Genomic DNA, 18414 nt, shown 5'->3' with positions numbered 1-18414 from the left:
AGTTTAGAAGAAATATCATTTTTATTGATCACAGACTATGGTGTTCCTTGGCTGTTTAATAAAATTGGAATCATTAATAAAATAAACGCTGAATTATTCTGTTCAAGTACCAGTGCAGCAAGGAAAAATATGGTGCATGATCCAATGCCTTCTAGAACAGATTTGTATATGAAGATGAAAATCCTATATTTAGGAGTGAGGCACACAAAAAAAATGCATTTTATTGCAGTTGCCAAGGCAAACTTAGGGTGCAGCTATGCCAGTCATCAGAGCTAATGCAAAATAATTTGTAGTGCAATCCTGAAGAGAGCTACATCTTTCTTGTTTGGTGTGAAGCCAGTTTGGCATAGTGGTTTAGAGTGGTGGACTCTAATCTAGAGAACCGGGTTTGGTTTCCCATTTTTCCACATGCAACTGCTGGGTATCCTTGGGTCAGTCACAATTCTCTAAAAGCTGTTCTTTCGAGAGCAGATGTTGGAGAGCTCTTTCAGCCCCACCTACCTCACAGGGTGTCTGTTGTGGAGAGGGGAAGGGAAAAAGATAATAAGCCACTCTGAGACTCGGAGTGAAGGCTGGGGTATAAATCCAGTCTCCTCCTCTTCCTCTTCTCCTCTCCTTGACTTTACTGGGCTTAGAAGGATGCAGCTGTGCTTAGGACTGCACTATTAATCACAGCCCTATGAACTCTCATGACAAAAGTAGAAAATTCAAATTCTACATGTTACAAACATTACACAATATAAGAACACTGACTGCAACCTTCAAATTCACCAGTGAGCGCCAATCAGGAAGTCACCATGGATGCAAGGATGCAATTAACAAATACTGGAGGACAAAAGCTATAATGACATCACCTTTCCCAGTCCACACCCTCTCTCCCATATATAATTCACAAGTGCGCTGCCAGGAAAAGTCCACAGCATCTCCTTCATCAGTGGGTCCAGCAGATAGGAAGGCAGCTGCTGATACCTGCAAACGAACCTCTTGGCCTCTTAGGGTTGCCAGGTCCCCCATGGCAAAGGGCAGGTGATAGGAGCAGCAAGAAGACAATTAGATAGCATAGTGAGGTCAACATACCTTCTCTCCTGTTAAGTGTCAAGGATTCCTTGTCTGTCTCCAGATCGTTACTCTCAGGGCAACTCCCCCCTTCTTGGAAGTCCTACACTCAGCTAGACATGTAGTTAGGAACCTATCTCTGTCTCTCCTCTTTCCTATCAAGTATGCTAATTCCTAAATAAACTGTCTACTCTTTAATCAGGTTGTGCATCCTTGCTGTGTTAATTACTCTGCCAACGCTTTTTAGGTTCTGCTAACAAGAAAATATTCGGCTGGAAAGGCTGTTGGCAGCAGGACTAGATGTGTGCCATTGAATTCAATGGGAATGGCACAAGTGCTCACTCATATCAATGAGGCTTGTTCAAAATCATAACGGATTGTGCCCTCTGTGCATTTTTTCTTTTATCTCTATCTCTCCATTTTTACATTTAAACTTAATCTTGTGCTGGTTCATAACTTTTGTGAACTGAGAATTTTGGATTTGTTTACATTTTCATCAAACTTAGTTATTGCTCGTGAATTTTGAAGATCTACAAAAAAGCTTTTAAGACCTCCTCTCTCTTTTTATAAATTACAGACTGCAAATAACCTGGATAAAAACACAACCAAAGCAGAAAGTGCCTGGCTCTTCAGAATATGGTATGGTTTTGATCATAAGTATCCTATTATCTCTTTTGTGTTACCAATCCATGAAAAGTAATTTCATTAGCAGGGAAAATAATTAAGAAAAACTTGGAGTGGGTGACTAGATATTTCTTTTTATTTTAAATACTATAATAAATTAAATCACATTGTTCATTCAGGAAAAAAATAATTCAAAGGAATTCAAAGGAAGCCGTGAAGTAGAAAGATGTTGTTACAATATTAAAGGATATGATAGGAATGAGACAAAAATGTATTCAGCGCTTACAGCGAATTAATGGTTCTGAAGCTCTTGGAAGCAATTATTAAACTTGGGAATGAACAGTTATCATGGTTGCCTCCATGGGACCCTGGAACCAAATTTTCCCTGCCACCCTCACTACACCCACATACAATAAAGGAAAAGGAGGGATAAAGGGAAGGAACTCACCAATCCTTAATGGAACAAAAAAAGTACCTCTAGGCATCCATAACTGATCACCTTTACCCTTCATTTAACTAAAAAATGGAGTGAGTATTCTTTTGCTGCAAGAGAGCACTTATTAGGGTGTCTAGTGAAACAAATTGTTAAAATGAGGGATTATACATTCCTAGAGAGGCTTTTAGCATCTATCATAGCCCTAGATTGCAAGCATTATTCTGAGTGAGAACATGAGTGCAAATGAGGCAAGTGGCATTCTTGGGGGCCCCAGAGCAACCTAAGCATTGGGGAATTTTACTATCTGCAGGCTGGAATATGTTTCAGGAAAATGCAGAAGTATGATGATATTGATGTGTGTGTATGATTTTATTACTATTGATTATCCAATTACAGAGCTGTTGCAAGTGCACATAGCATCAAAGTAGTGCACATGTCACTGCCCAGCAATAAATATCTGACTGAAAATCTGCATTGGATAAGAACAGGCATTGCTGCTGCTCTTGTGGGCATGGTCCTCTTTTTGCATAGATAGCATAGCGGGACACCACAGAGCCCTGATATAGGTGGAGAGCAAGAACTAGCAGAGCCCTGCCATAGGTGGTGAGCAAGAAAGCTGCCAACAGCCCTACAACATGGAACCCTATAAGCTTTGCAATTCATACTGAAAAAAAGTAAGTGCAACTAGGGGAGGGGCATATATGACCCATATCACTTTTCCTGAATTTGTTGGTGGCAGTTGGCTTGATTGTGATGCAACCACTCCACAGTGAAACGTTGTAAGATTCCTCTTATTTAGTCCCATTGAAAGAGTGAGAACTGATATGAACAGTTGTTTTGCTTTGGAGGGACACTGTCTTCATCTCCTACCATCTGTTTTTCCCAAACACAGGCATATGCCTTACAACAGATTTGCTATGTAAGTCTCAGAGTACATAAATCAGCTCCTCCTGGAATTGTGTGAGGGAATTAATTTTGGAAATACGACACCCAGACCTTGTCTGCAACTTTTCAGCAGGCCACCCTGCTACCTATCCATTGAAAATGGGAAATTCTGCGACCAGTACAAAATGCAGAACCTCTCTTCACATCTGATCTGTCTTCAGTACAGCTTTGTAAGGAGCAGCAGCAACTGAGTCTATAAAACTTCATTCTTTATTGCATTCCCCAATACATTATTATTTACTCCTTTGTAACTCAGTTATTAAAGTCTTGATATAGGAATATATTCATATGGAAAGCTGAGAAATAAGATTTCAGATATAGGTTTCCGGTGAGTTTTTTTCCCGGGCATTGACAAAAATCCAATTTGCAGTGCAGCATAAAGGGAAATAAGGTTTTTAAAAATTAATGCCAAGTGGCATCAGAGTATTCTTTAGACATATGCTGATTCCGTTTCTTCTTCTGAAGGAAATGGCTGTGATTGTGGATGCTTTAAAGACATGTAACAATGGACATCAGTAAAAAGGAGAAACATGAAATAAAAAGGGAAAGGACAGAATGTATGTACCGTATGGAGAGTTGTGTTTCATAGAATCATGGAATCGTAGAATCATAGATTTGGAAGGGACCCCCAGGGTCATCTAGTCCAACCCCCTGCACAATGCAGGAAATTCACAAATACCAACCCCTAAGTTCTCTCCTCTATGTTGATTTTTTAAAATAAGAATCAGTTAGAATTGACTGAAAAATGGGCTTGATGATGGGCTGACCGTTGCCGTTGAAACCCTTCCCTTCTGGTCAGGTTTTCATCTCACAGAAAAACCAGTTCTGGGTTTTGGAAATATTTGGCAAGATGACATTTGATGGACATTCCCTGCCTGCTTCAATCCTTCCATTCACTGCACAGCAAAAGTAGGAAGGTGCACAGTCAGTGAAGTGACTGCTGTTTCCAGGATCACTTGCTTGCCTGCCTCCTTTCTGTTGGTTGCAGTATTGGTGCCAGGAACACAGAGGAAAGCCTCAGAAAGAATTCCTAAACCTTTTCCCCTGTGGGTGGAGAGTGAGGCGGAAGGAGGCGAGTTAAGCAGCCTGTCTGTACCTGCCCCTTTATCCACATTCAACCTGCCGTGTGGCCAGGCTGGTTTTTATTTTTCAAAAAATAGTAATGGAGAGAGGAAGCAAGGAAGTCTGTCATGGACTCTAGTGTGAGGGCCAAACTACACAATGCATGTTTAAGTTGAATTTGGGCTTTCTGGACCTAACCTGCTTTCACTTCGGTCACATAGTAGCTACAGGGAATGTTGCTTTTAAAACCTGCAGGAGCTAATTTGACTCATGAAGGGAAGAGGGGGCTACAGCTTCTCCCCCATACACACACCTTTTCCCTGAGCTGAAACAGTCCCAATGGGGAGTTATTTGCATCACTTTGGAGCAGCATGTGCTCAAGATAAAAAATGTATTAAATTAAAATATATATATATAACTTTTACAGAATCATTGTAATACTATAGCACATGTCCCACAGTACATATGGAAGGGAAAAGTTGGGAGGGGAATGTGGTGAAAGTGTGAAAAAAACTCCCACTTGTGGGTGCTCCACCACCAATTGGCCTGCCTCCACATGAGCAGTGGCAATGGAGGCACTGCTGAGAAACCCTGCCTGGGGGAAGCAGCCTAAGAGAAGCAGGGGCCTGATCCACATGCAGGGTTGTGGAGGGTGCTTTTTCCTTCTGTCTTTGCACTTTTGTGAGTAAACCAACCCTATCTTTTGACTGTACTTTATATGTATTCCAGAACTAAATACAAGATGTGGAAGGGGAAGTTTTGGTCACTGAAACCACATTGGAAAGGAAGAGTTTCTTCTTTCTTCCCTGCACAACTATGATGAATCCAATTTTTAAGGTCTAGACTGTCCCTTGTCTAGACTGGCCCTGCAAAATACAAAATTAAGAATTTCTAGCAGTCTTTATTAGTAGCCAATTGATTTATGATGCTCTGCATTTCAGACACAAAAAAAGCCCTTTAAGTTTTGAAAGGCTTTTGTAAGAAGTGCTCAAAATGAAAGCAATCTTGTATTTGAAGAAACTATTTCTCCTTGTGTCATACACAGTAATATTTCTTTGGTGCTCTTATTTACCACAGCTTCTGTCCTGCCATTATTGTACAAATGTATTTTCATTTTATATCATTATTTCTACATCTTATTTCTGCCGACAACTGTATACTCAAATCCCTAAAGAGATGAACTGTTCACGCTGCTGTTGCTGGGACTGACATATCTGAGCATTTTCACACACTGAATCACTCTCTGGAAGAAGTTCCAATTCCCTCAAGACAAACCAATTATCCAGATGAAACGTTTCTGCAATCTTTTTTGTCCTTCTCTTGGCACTGTGATAAAGTTTGGGTGCAGAATTCAGACAACGTAAACTCATATATTGATTGCATAGTGCTCATGTTGAATTTCACAGAGGTGCTCCAGATGACTTGGTAAATGGTTTCCCACATGCTAACGATCTTCAGAACTGCCATATTTGGGGTTGGGAAGAAATGTGCCCATTACTTGGGGTGGGAGTTCCTACCCTTACAGCACGTGGCTTTTCTCTTTTCCATGCATTATCTTGAGTTATTTGCCTCTTTCTGTTTCATACTTGCTCTTTGCTTAAAGTTGCCAATTAGAGTTTCTTAGAGTTGCCAATTCTGATTTGGGAAATTCCTGGAAATTTAGGAATGCTTCCTTGGGCTTGGGGAGGGGAGGAAACACAGATGGGATGTGACATCATAGAGTGCCTTTAGAAGCTGCCATTTTCTCCAAGGGAATTGATATCTGTAGTCTATTGTAATTCCTTAAGAATGCCAGGTCCTACCTGGAAGCTGATAACTGTCAAATTGTAATTTAGATTATATTATATAAAGCCTAACTCTCAATAAGGTCACAGTCTGTGTCTAGGCTGTGCCACTTCCAACTAAATACCCTCTGTACAAAACTATTAGAAAACTAACACAGCAAGTTCCATATGACTTCCCACTTTGAGTCTGAAGTGGTACAGTTCAGACACAGATTTATCATTTCAATGAAAGCAGTGAAAGGGATTAAAGGTGTATGATCTTATGTTCAGTGTATGGTCTACTAAGACCCCCTAGATCAGGAGTGTCAAACTCATTTGTTATGAGGGATGGATCTGACATAAAATAGAGCTTGTTGGGCCAGGTCATGTCAGGCTGGGCCATCTGTGTACCTATTTAAAATTAGGTAGCAGAGATATAAACTTTATAATGGACCAGGGCTTTTTTTTTAGCAGGAACACACAGGAACGCATTTCCAGCTGGCTTGGCATTGGGGGTGGGGGGTTGTCCTAATATACAAATGAGTTCCTGCTGGGAACAATGGAAATGTCAAAGGGTGTGACCTGATATGCAAATGAGTCCCTGCTGGGCTTTTTTACAACAAAAAAGCCATGTAAAGGACACAAACACAAAGATTTTTTTAAAAAAAACTTAAAACATTAGCACTTGTTGGTCTTAAAGGTGCTTTCTTTGTATTTCTCCCATGGAATCCAGGGAACTAGACAAAGAAAGCTCTGGCTGTTTTCTTCCTTCCCCAGGGGACCAGAAGGGGCAGGAGTTTCAGCCAATAAAAGGAAGAGAGGCTTGATTCAGTAGCTCTGCTGTGTGATTGAGAGAGCCTGGCAAAACAAGCTCTGCCTCCCCCTCCCTTCCTCCTCAAGGGAGGAGCCTCAGCCAATGGAGAAAATAGAGGTTTTGTTCTGTAGCTTCTGTGCGATTGAGCAAGTCTAGCAAAGCATGCTGTTATGGAGAAGGAGCAGGAAAACAGGGATAATCCTTTGCAAAAACCAACCTCAAAATTATAAATAAATAACAACTTTCATTGATTTCATTGAAATTAGAAAAATTACACATTCTCGATATAATAATGAAAGTGCATAAGGAACGCAAACTCACACCCAAAGTCACTTAGGAGGCAAGTAAATGTCCAGTACTACTCAATAGCTGGGCGTAGCAAAATTCCAAAGATGAGATATACACAGAGATCCATGCTCCGGAGCATATTAGTCCAGTAAGGCAGTTTTCCAAGGAGAACCTTGCTCCAAAAAATCCTTCCTCTATACAGCACGACACAGAAGGAAGCAAGAGAGAGGGAGAAGGAAGCAGATGACACCCAGTTGTTCAGGGGCCTGATAGGAGCCATCCGGGGGCCGCATGCTTGACACTCCTGCCTTAGATCCTTTTCGTGCATACTACTGCCAAGATTGAGAACAGAAAGAGAGTTTATGGCAGATCTTCTCGTGTGCATAAGCAGAGTTTCAGTATCTTGTTTACCTAATAATCAGCCAGCCACGTCTTCTTCCACAGCCTCCTGTTTCCCACCATTATTCATATTTCTTCATCCAGCCACAAATACTATTTTACCTCTTTTTGTTGCATTGCCAAGGAGCTATCCTGGAACAATGCCAGAAACTGCCTAAAGAGACAGGAGCACTAGGTTGGATGTATTTCTTTGCTAGGAAAGGAGAAGGAGATTATTAAAGCCTAGGATTACTGCCACACCAGCCATGGCTTCAGTCAGATGCTGAAGGTAGCACCACTTTTCTCTACATTTGACAATTTCTTGAGCATCAGGAAGGAGCATTTACATTTATCACAGGTCTTCCTAGGCATAATGGCTTCTCCCAGAGCTTCATAGCAGTACCAGGAAGTCATAAAGTCTGGTCATAGTACTAATGAAATTGCTATGGATTTCCCAGAACAATCCCATGTTAATCATTAGTTTGGCTCATGGCTACTCAGACTGGCCATGGCTACTCAGAATGGCCAGTGGGTCATTACCCTAAAGGGCTGCTGGTGGCCAGAAGGAAGTAGAACCAAGCCCCAGCAACACCAGCATCAGCTCAGGGTCCACTTTACTCAGATCCTGCTCCCGCAACAGGTATCAGTTCACCAACTGTCTCTTCCTGCACTACTTCCCATTTTGGGAGGACGCAATCAGGGAGTTAATGCCCACTGTTTGCCCACTGAGCTGAGTGACCCCTGCAGCACTGACTTGCCATTCAGCTTAGTTTGTTCCAGGGCCATTTTCACTTCCTAGTCTACTCCTTTGGCCACTTCATGTATGACAACATCTAATTCAAGAATATGCAACCTCTCTTGGCTTAATTAAATGTAACCTGTGAATATGGTGGTGTGCTGGCAAACAAAAAGGGGTGGGCAGATTACAATAACAATGCCCACAAAGGAGGCACCATATGAGAGCTTTGTGACAGCAATGGTTTCTGCTCTTCCAAGAGACAACTGCATTCCAGGCTCAGCAGGTAATCTTCTGTACCTACCTCACACCTCTGAGTATACGGAGCAATAATGCAGCAATGCCTGAGAACCACACAGTACCAGCTGTTGGGGCAAGGCTGCTCGAACCTACAGAAGATGGTTATGAATGGAGGTTGAGTTGATGACATCATCATTTTGGTCCCTAGAACAATCCTGTGCTGTGCTCTGACCCCTCCTGGAATGCAGCTAGGTGCTCTCATGGTGAGCCAAATGGACTAGTATACTGCCATGTGGCACCGGTCCCAAGATTGCTCTATCCCTAATCTAACTACACAATGCACTATAGTAGGGCAGCCACTCAGTTTCAGAATCATTGAGAGTGCACTAAACTGGGGAAGGGGACTAAAGCAACTAGAGGCATTATCAGATAGGTATAAGAATATCAGAAGAGCCCTGCTGGATCAGACCAGTGGTCCATCTAGTCCAGCATCCTGTCTCAACCTCTGGTTAGGAGGCCATGATGAATCTATAATAGCAGACTCAGCAGCTCTTCTGTGGCCTAAAACCTTATCTAAAATAACATTTCTGCAAAGTAGAAAAAGTAAGGATGGAAACAAAGGAAAATATGACAGCATATCTTTGGGTGAAGCATTGGATCATGCATTATACTGCCAGATCACTAGCCCGTCTACTACATGGTTACATATTCTGGCTGGAAGCAGGTCTACATGGTCCCAAGGTGAGAAAAGGCTTTCCCTACACCTGCTGCCTGAAAGCCATTAACTGGTAACCTTTTGTATGCAGAACAAGTGTACTGAGCCATGGCCTCTTGATAACACTTAGCAGGCCTTTAGAGGAGCTTGAGCTTTATTCAGGAGATAATGCTGAATTGAGATTCTTACATTTAATAACTCTTTCCTGGATTCAGCCATAGTTGTATTTTGCCTTTAAATATTTGCAATGTATAACCTGCTTAATTATATCAAGATTTTTTTAAAGCCCTTTCTGGGCTTTGAAAGTGGGTACAACATAAGCATCAGTTGCTTCAGATGAGTTGCACTGCAGATTGTGAAAAAAGCCTTTATCTTGCTCACCAAAAGCAAAGTGTCTGCATTTCCAGTGGAAGAAGAGTTGACTATCAAAGAGAATTTCTGCCTCTGATCTTGAGCTGAGCCTGCCCTTTATCTCAGGCTGCCACTGTCATTCTGTGGACAAATACTTAGAAAGCAGCAAAAGATGCTTTATCAACAGTTCAGAAGTGGAAAGTGATGCATGCTCTAATTTAAGTTTCAGCTGCATAAAAATAAGATGCTTTGGAATGTAACTACTTTATAGGAGAAAAAATCAGGTAGTCATATTGGGCTAATTAGGAGGAAATACCACAGCAACAGTAGGCAAATCTTTTTAGTGGTGCTCATGGTGGTGGTGGAAAGTATTCAGTAGGGTTTTCAAGACAAGAATTTTTTAGAGGTGGTTTGCCATTGCTTGCCTTTGTGTCATAATCCTGGTATTCTTTGAAGATCATTATAGGATGGGGGAGACTTGTCTTGGCAACCATATGTGTAAAAAGAATCTAGGGGATTTAGTGGATCATACACTGAACATGAGTCAGCAGTGTGATGCAGTGGCTTAGAAGGCAAATTCAATTTTGGGCTGTACCAACAGAAGTATAGTGTCCAGATCACATGAAGTGATGGTATTGCTTTACTCTGCTCTGGTTAAATCCCACCTAGAGTATTATGTTCAGTTTTGGGCACCATGATTTAAAAAGGATATAGACAACCTGGAACGTGTCCAGAGGAGGACAACAAAGATGGTGAGGGGTCTGAAGACTAAGTCCTATGAAGAAAGGTTGAAGAAGCTGGGTATGTTTAGCCTAGAGAGGAGACGACTGAGAGTTGATATGATCACCATCTTCAAGTGCTTGAAGTGCTGTAATACAAAGGATAGTGCAGAATTTTCTGTTGCCCCCAAAAGGTTGGACCAGAACCAATGGGTTGAAATTAAATCAAATGAATTTTTGACTAAACATTAGGAAGAACTTCCTGACAGTTAGAGTGGTTCCTCAGGCTTTCTCAGGAGGTGGTGGGCACTCCATCCTTGGAGGTTTTTAAACAGAGGCTAGATGAACATGTGACAGCAATGCTGATTCTGTGAACTTAGGCAGATCATGAGAAGGAGGGCAGGAAGGGTTTTATCAGTTCTTGTGGCCCTTTCTTACATGTCCAGAGGAATGCTGATCACTATTTTGGAGTCAGGCAGCAATTTTTCTCCAGACCAGTTTGTTTAGGAATCCTGGAGGATTTTTGCCATCTTCTGGGCATGGAGCAGGGGTCACTGGGTTTGGTCAGGCCCTGTGGGCAGTCTGACTCTATGTAGAGGAGTGCAGAATCAAACCCACTTCTCCAGATTAGAATCTGTGACTCTTAATCAGTACACCATGTTGACATCCATATGTACCAGGAGCTTCATAATCACACATAGATCTCAATGCATAGATCCCAATACATGCAGGCACCATGTTGTCTGAACAAAGTTGCACTTATTTTATATGTGTGTGCAGCTACAATACACATAAACTGATTACTGTTTTTTTCAAGTTCTGGTTTATACATGTCAAAGCTATATGCACATTCAAAATAAGCATGCTGCTCCTATCCAAACAATTTGGCAACTATGCATATCAGAAGTATTGCAGGAAGGATAATAATTATTGTATGGCAGTGGGTGTAGTATATCCAGGAGATCTGAAGTTTGTCTGGCAGGTAGGACCTGGTCCCATTATACTTGCTGGGCTCCTGATATGCATGGATATAACATCTGAAAAGGTCTAAGGTGGTTAAAAAATGCAACTGATAAGCATGGATATAACATCTGAAAAGGTCTAAGGTGGTTAAAAAATGCAACTGGAAAGGTGACTGGACATCATGAACATCACATTGATATGTCTAGGGAAAGAAACAAAATGGGCTGGATTTCAAGACATTAAGTTTACTAACTAGTAGTATGAGTGTATTTATCTAGTCAGCAGCTAGCTTTGTGAGAAGTTTATGATGACACAAGAATAAGGAAGAAGTAGCATGTCTGGCAATGAAAGTTGAAAACAAGCAATCTGAGGGTTGGGATAGAGACCTCAACCCCACACACTCACCCCAAAATCCTCTGTGTCAACCTCTCATTGTCACAGATGTTACTTGTCTACCTCAACCACATTGTCTCTTCAGGAGGGTTGGCAACTGGGAGCCAAATTGGGAGACCCTTTCCGCTTACCACTTATATACCAGGCTTCAGTTTATTTCCCTTCAGCCTCCCTTCAGTGAACCACAATTCTTTCACCCAAGGAAGGCTGTTTATGGAGCAGATTCATAATATCCAAAATACTGGGCATAAAATATTTTGCTTTCTTTATGAAACTCAAATAGCCTCTGAAACAATCATGGGGATTAGGGGTGTAAAGTGTTGGGATAGTTCTTTCTTGTCAAGTTTGATCTACATGTTCATAAATGAATCATGGAACTCTTACCTGTTAACTCAGAATCTATCAAAGATTTATGTAACATTCATACTTGTGAGAAAATCTAACATGGTGATATCAGTTTACTTGCGGATGTTTGGCTGGGGGTGGGGGGCATTCCTCGGAATAATCTGTGATACTGTGTTCAGTTTTATTTATTTCTTTTTTTTAAAAAAAGTCTCATTTTAGACTAACATAAACAAGAAGCATCCTCAATATTAAATGCCACAGCAAATGTGGGAAGGATTGCTATCAGATGTGTATGGCAATTTGTAGTGACTTTACGGAAAGGTCACAAAATTTATTTAACAGCTATAGTGATTGATTTTGAACTCTGCAACAAATGGACAACTAATGAGAGTATATGAAGCTATAGAAATGTGAAGGATGACCAAACAAAGAGGCAAATTGCTAGAATCATAGTGTTGAATGTCTAGGGAGAATGAAATGTCATTTTCTAAGTCAAGATTCAGATTTCATTGAAAAGAATCTTTCTGGCAGAAGGCTGGGATAAAATGTCTTAGATTCCTCCAAGGGAAATAGCATAGTCTCAAAGATTTATGCATCTCAAACTAGATTTTATAAAAAGCAATATACAATTACTTTGATTCAATCTAGGATAATTGATTTATTTTGTATTTAGTATATTTCTTTGCCACCTTTTCAGGACAAGCTGGCATAACCAAAATCAGCAAGAACTAAAATTATTCATACCCAGACTAAAAGAGATGTTTTGGTCAATGGCCAATTAACAACACTGTCATTATTCAGGACTTTTAAAAAAATCTAGTTTGGGCCAATACAAATGTCATGACATGGTGCCTAAAACCTAACAAAGTGAAGGCACCAGGTGAGTTTCAAGTGTGACAGCATTTTCTTTGGTTGCCCACCCAGAACAGGCAGACACCTAATTCCCTGACTGGTTTTGTCACTGATCAACATTTTGTCTGCACTGAGCTTCAGTTAACTGGCCCTTATTAATCTGGTCACCTTTTCTAGATGCTACAGGATTTCCACGGACTGACTTGAATTAGATGTTAAGGAGAAATAGAGTTGAATATCTTAACCATATCAATGGCCCTTCTATCCAAATTCCAGGACAGTCTCTACTAGTCATTGCATATACATGAGCAGACCTGACAGAGCCATGAAATGCTTTGAGATCAAGCAGTATTTCCCCAGCACTATCTTTTGAAACCAGCCAATAAAGTAGGAGCAGAAACAATGAAATAGGGTGCCCCTAGTCCACAACTCAGAAAGGGTATCATGGTTAGTGGTATCAAAACTAGCTGAACTGGAGCATTCCAACAAGGAGAATCAACAAGGACATAAGCAGTCAGGAAGACCCACAATCAGGAAGACCAAAGTTGTTTCAATCCCCAAACCAGACCTGAATCTGGATTGGAATGAGTCTAAATAGTAGGACTCTTCTTTCTTCACTGTGTGTATTTTAAAAGAATATGAAATAACAACCAAATGATGCAGTTCCTGAAGCACATATAGCCTAATGGAAAACTTGCATTCCCCTTCGCATAACCACTGCAAAGTGTTTCATGATCATTCTGCATTAAAATTTCATAGCATTATGTGAAGCCTCTGCCTTTAAAGAAATAAATAAGGGGACATGGGGAGGGGACTTCAATAGGAGTTTAAGTAAATCAACACTCAAAGTAAAGAATAAGTATTGAAGACACAACTCAGGCAGAAAAGGACAAATGAGTTTTCATTATTGCTTTCTGACAAGAGGGAATATATTTTTATGAATATACTTTAATAGGGAGGCCGGAGAATAAATTTATTTTTTTCCTCGAAAAGGTTACATGTTGAGCTTATGAAGAAACATTTTCACTTAATGTACAAAATTATTTGGTTTTCCTTTATGGTACTTTTTTCTCCTTTGCTTATTTTATCAACATATTTTTTTCCCCAGATTGTGCTCATTCTTCTTATTTCCATTTTTAAAAGGAAACCACTTGTCTTTTATTGTTTTTTTCACTCTGCTATTTAACCGTACTGATATCCCCTTGTTCACACCTTTTCTAATCTGTGTGATATATTTATCTGAGCCTTCTGGTGGTCTTAAACAAGCTTTCTGACAGGATTTTACCCTCCTGAGTGTACCATTCATTTTTTTTATATTCTCATTTTTGAGAAAATACTATTCTGAAATGAAATATTGGCTGTATTGGACATGTAGGCAATTTTCTGTTCAAATATATTGGATGCAATGATCTAGTGATCAAAGTTCAAGAACATGGGCAACTCTAACCAGACTACAGGAACCATTCAGTAGTAAATCAAAGTTTTTGTCTTCTTGCTATCATTAATAACAGTTCTAAGACAATTATTTATCACTCGGAATAAGGCCTGTTGTGAGGAAAAATACAAGATCCTCTGGGCAAGTGCCTCCCCTTGCTGTTTTCCTACCCACCCAAGTGAAGGCATTCATCCCCACCCCACCCTTGATGTCTTGATCTGACTTCAGCTTTCCATCTCCTTCCCCCTCCCTGCAGCTTCTACCTTTCTCCACAGTGGGAACCAAAGCAGGAGGGAAGCAACCTCAGCAGGGTATACTGTCACAGAGTCCACCCTGCAAGCAGCCATTTTCTCCAGGGGACCTGATTTCTGCCCACCTGGAGAGCTGTTGTAATTTCTGCCCACACCTGGAGATTGGCAGCAGTGGTTCCCCAGGAGGAAGACACTGATTTGGAGGATGGGATCTATGACATTGTACCTGTTTGAGGTCTCACCCTTTCTCAAACCCCACTCTCCAGGCTCCACCCCTTAAATCTCTAGGAATTTCCCAAGCTGGAGTTGGCAACCCTACCTCCTCAGCCAACCATCACCCTACTTTTATGTGCCCCTCTGACTTCAGCTTTCCATCTCCTCCCCACTCCCTGCAACCTGTACCTAGGAAAAGTTCAGTCCTTCTCTGCAGTGAGGACCAAAGCAGCTTACGTCATTCTCCTCTCCCCCTTTTGATCTACACAACAGATTGGGCTGAAAGACTGGTCTGAAATCACCCAGTCAGCTTCCACAGAAAGAACCTGGGTCTGGCAGACCCTGCTCTGACGCCGTAACTGCTACACCACACTGGCTGTCATAGGGGGCTACTGCTGCACAGGAGCAAGCAGACAGATCTAATTAAGTTATGCCAGTCAGGTGGCATCAAGTCACCCAGAGGGTGCTGCCAGGCCTGGTGTAGTCAACCTCCAGGTGGAGCCTGAAGATCTCCTGGTATCAGAACTGAACAGATCTCTCTCCCCCTGAAGAAAATAACTGCTTTGGAGGGTGGACTCTGTGGCATTATATTCAGCTGATGCTTCTCCCCTCCTCAAACTCTGGCTTCCATAGACTCCACCACAAATTTTTCCAACCTGGAGCTGGTAACCCTAGTCAGAACTGGCCCCAGTCTGTTCTCCTCCCACCTTTTACTGACAGAACCAAGCTTGGCTGCCTAGCAACAGCCACTGCATAGCAGCTTCCCCAGTGGCCCAATCCTCATATTTCCTGGGGCTAGAGGGTGGGCTTGCTCTTTGAGCAACACCTGGCTCAGTCAAAGGGAGGGTAGGTGAGTTGTCCCCGATAAGGCTAGGCTTTTATATATATATAATATGCAGATATGTTGTCCCCTTTTCATGGTCTCAATTCACCTAGTCAATGCAAGAATCAATGAAAAGTCATTATTATCACAAATGTATCTGTTTTTGCTACCTCCCTCATTTCATCATCTCAGTGTTGCCATTTAAGCTTTGCCAAAGCGGCACCTTTCAGTGCTATGTAATTTTTTGTGCGTGTGATATTGTGTGAATAAGATTGTTTCTCCTAAGGCTTCTAATTTGTAATAGTTAAAGGAAACGTCCATGCACAGAACAAATATACTTTTGCTTGTGAGCTTCCAGAAATATCTGGCTAACCATTATTGAAATCAAAATGCTGCACAGGGAAGCTTCAAACAGTGCTTTTAAGAAATGTGTTGAAGAAGTGGGTTATATTATACAAATGCTAGCCCGATCCATTATTAGTTGTAATATGGAATCCCCATGTAAGTATTGCCTTCTTTGAAGGTGTAGCTTAGCTGAGGAAGGGGTAGCTTACGTGGCTACCCTTCATCCCTTCAATAAGACACCCACTGTACTATGGGCACATTCATGCCAGAATGATGCAGAACATTTTACTTTTAATAATAGAAATTGACAGACTTTCCATAGGTTTCAAGAAAAGTGACAAACATCTTCAGGAGGGTAGCCCTCTTGGTCTGAAACAACAGAACAAAGTTTGAATCCAGTGGCACCTTTAGGACCAACAAAGTTTAATTCTGGGTATAAACTTTTATGAGCCTTAAAGGTGCCACTGGACTCAAACTTTGTTCTGTGACAAACATCTTGTTAATTTCACCTGATTCCCCCCTCCAATCTATTCAAAGATCAGAATCAGTAGAGGGGCAGTGTTTTGAAACAAATAGATGTGAAGGTGCAACCAGGTAATAAAGAAAGGTGGGTTACATACCATCACCCAGCATGTGACATTGCAAACCTGCAACCAGGGGAAACAACAACAAACAGATAAAGTTGGTCAAATCTGTGACAACTTGGACAACTTTATTTTTGCAGATCACAGAATGCAGCCTTATGGTATTTGGTAGGATTCATATTGGTTACTGCAGTCTGAGGAAGTGATTAAGTGTCTGACTCTGTGTTTAACCTTAACTCTCCATGCTTATTACATCTAACTAGACTGCCCCATTTAGTAGAGGATAATGAATTATTGAACAAATATCCATTTATTCAAAAAGATGGTAAAGCAATAAAATGGTGACCATGCAATGCCAGGGTTTTCTGAATGAAATAGATCATCTGAATCCATTTCAATTCAACTTCAGAACTGGTTTTGGCATATAGTAGCTACATGATTCTGCTTGGATTGATATACTTCCAGTATGAAAATAGTACTTTTACAGTCAGCTAAGATAGTGGATGGCCAGAAAGTGCAATTGAATGCATATACTGAAGCTTACTCCAGATTGAAGAGTTGCTTGACAAATATGACCTATCAGGGATTAAAGAATCAGCCTGATCTAGACTGGTTGTACTCCCCCAAAAGAGCAAGTTCTCACTTTGGAAATGCTTTTGGAATCTCAAGGAAAGGCCACAGGTCATGAAGCAACTGAACCTGACTTAAGCCACTACGGTTCTCTCAAGAGCAGTTCTTGAAAAAGCTGTCTCAGAGACAGGAGATTGTAAACCACTCTGAGACTGAGTGAAGGACGGGGTATAAATCCAATCTCTTCTTTTCTTCTTCTTCTTCATTTATTGCCCTATGGATCAATTTGCTTGGCACCAAGTGTTGAACTTAGGTGCCAGACAATATCCTTTGTGTTTTCCCATGTTAGGTGTGTTGTTCTGTCTCCTTTCCTTCTCTCAAATAACTGGGGCAGAGATGCCTTGTATTCTTAGTGCTGGGAGAGTGGGAGGGCTTCTGGAGTTTTAGCCCCGCTGTTGGACCTCCTGATGGCACCTGGTTCTTTGCCAATATGTGTTGCAGAATATTGGACTGGATGGACCATTAACCAGACACTACATGGCTTCTCTTATGTTCTTATATATTGACTCAATTAATACTTTTTTGTATTAATTCTAGAAAAAAAGCCCTTCTACAAAAAAAACCCTCTGTGTGAAACAACGGTACCATCAGGGGATGTGGCCTAATATGCAAATAAGTTCCTGATGGGCTTTTTCTAAAAAAAACCCCACCTGTGTGAAACAATGGTGCCATCAGGGATGTGGCCTAATAGGCAAATGAGTTCCTCCTGGGCTTTTTCTTTAACAAAATTGTAAGACTATGATCTGGGGGGCCAGGTTAGAATCCCAGTTTTGCCAGTGAAGCTTGTTGGCTGTCTTTGGGCCAGTTACTATCTCTCACTCTAACCTATTTCACAGGATTGTTATTGTGAGGATAGTATGGAGGAGGACAGGATGATGTTATAATCTACTTTGAGAATAGTGCTCTGCTGTGGAGAATAGTGGGATATAAATAAATAAATAAAACTTCAGGCCACAGCTGAAACAATTGCCCTACAGATCAGAACATTTGAAAAAACATAACTGTACTGGCATGGAGGGGGATGGAAATCTAACAGTTTTGAAGAAGCATTGTCTAAAGTTTCAGGAATCAATTTGTAACTGAGAGTCTAAACTAATGAGAAACTGGAAAATCCATTATCTCAATTACCTCCAGGTACAACCCTAATCTGTATCTGAGCTACCATAAAGATGTGGAACCTCACATAGTTTCCTAAATTAAAATCTTTTTTTCTTTTAAAGGACTAACAGTGCAAGAGGGCTGCTTTTAATTAGCAAAATTGTGTAAGAGGCAGAAGGGTTTTTGAAAAGCCTCTGTCCTCTCCTCTCAGTCCAGATCCAAACAAAGGACATGCAAGTTCTCCTTTGCCTTTGAAGGGCAACAGGGGATCACACATCTCCCCCACGTGTAGCTAGACTTTGAGTGGTATCCATAGGAAAGTACAAGGCTTGCATAGAAGTACTCTAGTTGAGAC

General features: G+C 41.1%; 1 protein-coding gene across 1 annotated transcript in view; it reads left to right on the top strand.

Annotated features, from left to right (window-relative positions):
* The window catches only part of SLC9A9 (solute carrier family 9 member A9), a 464704-nt gene that overhangs the window by 370694 nt on the left and 75596 nt on the right, over positions 1 to 18414 (top strand). Inside the window, exon 14 of the mRNA XM_060242307.1 lies at positions 1634 to 1713. Coding sequence (XP_060098290.1) covers positions 1634 to 1713 — 80 coding nt within the window. The remainder of the gene's footprint in view (positions 1 to 1633; positions 1714 to 18414) is intronic.

Source organism: Heteronotia binoei, chromosome 6 (assembly GCF_032191835.1).
Source record: "Heteronotia binoei isolate CCM8104 ecotype False Entrance Well chromosome 6, APGP_CSIRO_Hbin_v1, whole genome shotgun sequence".
Taxonomy (NCBI): domain Eukaryota; kingdom Metazoa; phylum Chordata; class Lepidosauria; order Squamata; family Gekkonidae; genus Heteronotia; species Heteronotia binoei.
Note: the sequence above shows the minus strand (reverse complement) of the source record. Positions and strands in the feature narration are given on the sequence as shown.